General features: G+C 38.1%; 1 protein-coding gene across 3 annotated transcripts in view; it reads right to left on the bottom strand.

Moving 5' to 3' along the window:
* Nucleotides 1–5,028, bottom strand: part of LOC126397087 (survival motor neuron protein-like) — a 10,645-nt gene extending 5,617 nt beyond the window's left edge. For 2 of the 3 annotated variants that reach the window (XM_050055578.1, XM_050055579.1), the window contains exons 1-5: nucleotides 4,902–5,028; nucleotides 4,535–4,612; nucleotides 2,395–2,670; nucleotides 1,958–2,146; nucleotides 434–628 (exon numbers count right to left, since the gene is read on the bottom strand). In XM_050055578.1, coding sequence (XP_049911535.1) covers nucleotides 434–628; nucleotides 1,958–2,146; nucleotides 2,395–2,670; nucleotides 4,535–4,612; nucleotides 4,902–4,949 — 786 coding nt within the window. In that variant the 5' untranslated portion in view covers nucleotides 4,950–5,028. The remainder of the gene's footprint in view (nucleotides 1–433; nucleotides 629–1,957; nucleotides 2,147–2,394; nucleotides 2,671–4,534; nucleotides 4,613–4,901) is intronic. The other variant, XM_050055580.1, reaches the window with a different exon arrangement.
* Nucleotides 5,029–5,853: the final 825 nt, after the last annotated feature.

Here is a 5,853-nt window from a genome sequence, read left to right as displayed (position 1 = left end):
ACAGTTTTGTTTTTACGTTAACATGGCCCTGCAGTGCGGTTATGAAGCTCCGCACTTTCAGATGAACTTATTGTTCCTGTTCGATGTATTCTATGTTCCACATCTGGAGACGTGCAGTATCTTCTGTGGACCAAAACGTGGTTTCGTCTGTTTTTTCAAGCGTCCCAGGTCAACAGCATGAGATCCAGAGGGTTTAATACAACTGCAAAGAGCAGAGTGAACCTGGAGCATTTGTGTTCACAGGTCATAGGTTCAGCGAACCGCACCACGGACTTGAAGCAAACCAAACTCAGACTATGTCCCGAGGTGGTCTGAGTTCAGTTCACCCCTCTGAGTCTGTTTAGTGTGCTGAAAAGGACCAAGTGTGAAAACACCCTAAAACTACTGAGGTCTGAGTTCAAGTCCAGGTCTGGGTCCTGGTCCGGGTCTTTACCTTAGCTGCGGAGGCTCTGCTGGGTCCGTGGAGCTCATCGGGGCTCAGCAGGCTGCTGACGTCCTGTTCCTCCTCATTGTTGTAGTCATTGAAGCGAACGCAGCAGCGCTGACCTTTGACCCACAGAATGACAGCCGGATAAACCAGACCATCCTCTGAGTACACGGCTCGACAGCGAGAACCAGGTTTCCACTCCTGACACACACACAGCAGTGGGACACTCAACACAGGATTTACTCACTGTCGCTGATTCATAAGTTCGAAGAAATGATTTTAAATTTACCTTAAAATGAGCCAATTACCAGGAAAAGTTATTAGTACCTTCAGATGACTTCATATTTCAGTTAAGGTACAGATTTGTTTTTGTTATCTGAAGGTTCTGTCTGTAACATTTAGAAAATCTTCATTATCAGTGACGACTCTGTCCCAAATACACACCAGCTGACTTCAGTGACTGACGCAGATAAAGCCCAGTTAGGTGTATTTCCACTGTCCGCTGTGCTCTGTTACCATACATCCAGTTTTTTCCTTCGTTTGAGGTTTGACTGTTACTCTTCTTCTGCAGCACCACCTGACTGGAGAATTAGCGCCACCTACTGCTCTTCTTGATGAATCAGCTCCCAATGTTCTCCGAACAGAAGTGGATGAAAAGGTTCAGAAATTCCTGTTTTCTTTTGCAGAATTTCTAAAAACTCATTGAAAATGTTACATTTGGATGGAAACCAAACTAATGCAGCATGATCAGGGAAAAACAGGGCGTGTCCTCTGGACGTGTCAATCATGAGTTTACTGCATCCTTTTGAATTATAACGTGTCAGAGAGGCAGGACATGAAGCTCGCCAAGGTCAGTGCAGGCTGAATTAATAGATAAGCAATCGATCTAATATGTAGAGTTTTAATGTTTTCATGATAATAAAAACATCGTCTCTTTCACCTTGACTATAAAATGTAACCCTTTTAATGTATAAATTAATAGTTTGCTTTCATACTAACTAGTCAATTTCAGATGTTTTAATCCCTGTAAAATAAAATGGACCAAAGAGTAAAGAAGTCCCTGAATATTTTTTATCCTTGATTGAAAAATGAAAACCCTCTTAAAGTTCTAAAGTCATAAATAACTTTCATACCATCTGGTGAATTTTAAGTCTTTTTTAAATATTTATATCAAAGTATTTTATTTTAGAATCACAATTGCCTGATTCAATACTGAATTTAAATACATTCATGTATATTTATTGAGCGATTATAGATATTCACTCTCGACTTGGGAACATATCTGTGGTAAAGTATTCTCAACTCATAACTCTCTTATGAGATTTTTTCCCACCAGAGCTTTTGCCTGTACCCTATGACCTTCTTCTTACCTTTAATCACGTGACTTCATGACAAGCTGTGATATTTTCATGAGTTTGAGGCTTTTAAAGTGGAAAAACTTGAACAGTAGCAGCTGTGAGTTTATAGGACCATCATGTTTTAAAGGTGAACATTCAGTGAAGCCTTTTAGGATATTTGTTAAATTGTTACCTGAGAGTTTTGTCTCTGTGTTTGCACAACAGCTTCTGGACCTTTGAGCGCGCTCAGATCCATGTCCTGCTGGTTGCCGTAGCCGCTGAAACGAACTCTGCAGCGCTCTCCGTCCAGAGACACCAGAGTTGCCGGGTACACCCGCCCGTCCTCTAACCACACCGCCCGGCACTTAGCACCCACCACCCACTGGAAGACACAGAGACAACATGTTGTTTACTGCTGAAATCATTGGTCAAACAGCCATATGGTATCTTTAAAATAGTTTAACACAAGCAGCAAGACAAGAACCCTGCAAAACTCTGTTCTTCTTTCCAAAATAGAGTCAGAGTTGTCAAATGAAATGTCCTCGTGTACATTTTAGTCCAGTTTTGCATATTAAAACTGGTTCTATAAGCAAACTGCGACCCATCGTTACCCATCTGTGCCGTCATTACCTTTGACTCTGCACTGGAGGACTCAGCTACAGGTGGAGAGGCAGTCTCTCCATCCTGCTGTCTGTCATTCCCTCCATCCTGCTGTCTGTCATTCCCTCCGTCCTGCTGTCTGCCACTCTGTCCGCCCTGCTGTCTGTCTCTCTGTCCGTCCTGCTGTCTGTCTCTCTGTCCGTCCTGCTGTCTGTCTCTCTGTCCTTCCTGCTGTCTGTCTTCCTGCAGCGGCTTCTCTCCGCTGTCTGTCTCCTCTGAGGCTGCAGATTCTGTCAGTTTAACATCCTGCACACACGGAGAAACACTGACAATCCAGAATCACAAAAATAAAAATATTTCCTCAACGTTCTCAAGTGCAAGGACAAGACCAGCCAGACTTCATTTCAAAAACAGACAAGTCTGTGCTTTCATGCTTGTGGTCCTGGGTGTGAATTTGTTAGCACCGTGTCTGAAACATTATTACAAATCATTAAGAATCTTCAACTCGTCATGCAGACAAATTTCAAGCTTTATCTCCTGAACCTAAAAAACACGCTGCAGGTGTTACACCCCCGTCTAGGGGGGCAGGAGTGCAACCAAAAACTGAGAAAGGCTGTTACCTCCCCGGTCCCCAAACCAGAAGTCTCAATGCTGAACTGCAGTTTAAAGAAAAGATATTTATTACTGAAATACAATAAATCAAATTTACAATAAACTGAAGCAAAATAACTCAGAGTGAACAGAGGCCAAAATAAACAAAATAACAAAGAAATGCTCCGAAACAGAATTGAAAGAACTTTATTCTTCCCCAAAGGGAACTTCAGCCTCCGGCAGCTCATAAAAGACAAAACACAACAACCACACTTCCCCTCATCAACAACACAGTGATAGACAGACATAAACATCAAATAAAATAAGTTAATAAGTGCATGAATAAAAATTAAATTAAAATAAAACACAGACTAATAATGGAAATAAAGACACAAACACATTTTATTTTAAATACAGACTGTGGAGTGTTGCTAGATTCCCAAACTGACCTGTTAACAGTTGTTTTAATTTATTTCCCATCATGTAGGTACAGAGCTTTAAATGACCTCGTCTTTTTTTACACTGTGGACGTCACCGCCTCTGGATATCAGAATGGTGAGCTCCAAGACCTATCTGTCTTTTTAATGTGGAGTAACATCACAGTCTTTATTTTCAAGTTTCGAATGTTGGTTTTTACTGGAGAGGCACAATACCCAATATGCTGATCTATAACAACTCATTGGCCAATAACCGTAAATATGTTCATTTTTTCCCGCCTAATTTCAGTGATCATCATCAAGTCTCTTCTGTAGTGACTTAACATCATCTTATACATGTATACTCTGATGGTGACATGAAACACTGTTCAGTGTCTGTGATATTCATTCACTGTGCAAATTAAAAAAAAAAAAGCTTGTTGGTTGTTTCTGAGAGTTGATTTAAAAGCTGATGATATTATTGTGCATCTCAACTCTTTACCTTATTTTATCCCTCCAGTTTATTTTTATTCTATTATATTTATTTTCTGTCTTTTTATTGTGTGGAATTTTTTATTTTTTTTAATCATATTTGGGATAGTTTGTTCTGTTTTGGTTGGTCTGCTTTTTCAATATTTTATTCTCTTATTGTTGTAATTTTTTTTTTGGTCTTGCAAAACTTATTGTTCAGCTGTTTGTGTTCTCTTTTAAACTGTGTCAGTGTGATTCGTGTGAAGCACTCTGAGCTGCATGTTTGTGTGAGAGGTGCTGTATAAATAAAGTTGACTTGAGCTGAGTTGATGTCAAGAGTGATTATATATGAGAATACAATCTTTACGTTACCAACATTTTGAAAGTAGTCTCAATGACTCAGTGTAAAGCGCTGACATGCACCACTTGTAATTAAGATTACAATTTAAATTATACCAAGCAGTTTTTTACATTGACAGACACATTTTAATTTTATCAATACTACTTTAATTTATCTTCTGTCACATATTGCTGATTTTTCACAAGTAGTAAAACTGCAGGAAGCCTCATAAGTTTGGTGTCTGCTCAGACTCGCCTGCAGACTCTTGATATCGTAGCTCTCAGTGTCGCCAGACCGTGACTATCTGTAATATTTGAAGCAAAACTATGAAAATATAAAATGTGACACTGACCTGTGAAATGTCCAGAGTGTTTTCCAAAGCTTCTGTGAGGGAAGTTTCGTCTTTACCGGCCGCTGTGACGGACTCCTCCTGCGGAACAAAGATTTTACAGTTAGCAAGAAGCTAAACTTCAGCTAGCACACGAGCTAAACGAGACAAACAGCCCGTTGAGTCTTTTAACATCCGTGACTGAGTCTGGTTAATTGACGGATAGCCGTTAAACTGGTGGCTAGCTAGATGAAACAAATTAGCCGGTCGGAAATAAGACTGCTAACCGAACAGCTAGCTAACGTTAGCTCACATTAGCTGCTCCGTTAGCGGCGATATTTCCGTTATTTTTAGTGACTGAACATAAATATTAAATTAATAAAAACTGTACCGACTCCGTAGCTCCGCCGAGAAAACTGTTTTCCGTCAGTTCAGTCATGGCTGTCGTCACTTAAAGGGAAAATCATTTCACGTAAAAATTAAGACTTAACCGCGACAAACACAACACCTGCGTCAAGTTCACCGGATGTGAGGAGAGAGCATCCGGTTACACATTTCAAAATAAATGCCTTCCGGAAAGACAAGTTTTTCTTTCTTTCTTTCTTTCTTTCTTTCTTTCTTTCTTTCTTTCTTTCTTTCTTTCTTAATCATTATCATTGATCGTTTAAAATATTACAAAACATTGCACAGAGAAATATTAAATTTGAACACATAAAGAACATCGTAATAACTCACCATATTGATCCATGAAACAACATCACACATGACAAAAAAGAAAACAAACAAACAAACAAACAATATACAAAATACCAAACTGTTGAGAGAAGTACAATTAAACATATTTTATACAACTAATTTAATTTATTACAGAATACTTTTCTGGTAATTTAGGAGGTTTCATCGCAGTCTTTTTTGTTGTTATTGTTTTTGTACGTTTTTAGTAAAATTAGATTATTTCATTTCTTTTTCTTTTAATTTAAATTCTTTACCAGATTTCAAATGTGTCAATATATTGTACAGAGAAATACATTCTTCCATTGATCGCATTAAAAATATAATCTATATTCATATTCATTCATGAAACAACAATATCAAACATGACAAAATAAAACAATATAAAGTAAAAACCAATATAGACAACATGGGAAATACACTTAAACATATACTGTACAACTTATTTATTTTGTTATAAAGGACTTTATTATTTGAGAGGTCTTAATAGTTTCCTTGGTCAAAGTTATCTTTTTTCTGGGAAGATAAGTAGAAAAATTAATTGTTAAAAAAGTCTTACAATAACAAATGTAAGGGTTTAAAAAGCAGTGTTTTTTTAATTTTATATATGA

Source organism: Epinephelus moara, chromosome 10 (genome assembly GCF_006386435.1).
Source record: "Epinephelus moara isolate mb chromosome 10, YSFRI_EMoa_1.0, whole genome shotgun sequence".
Classification (NCBI taxonomy): domain Eukaryota; kingdom Metazoa; phylum Chordata; class Actinopteri; order Perciformes; family Serranidae; genus Epinephelus; species Epinephelus moara.
The sequence above is the reverse complement of the archived record's forward strand: the minus strand, read 5'-3'. Positions and strand labels throughout refer to the sequence as shown.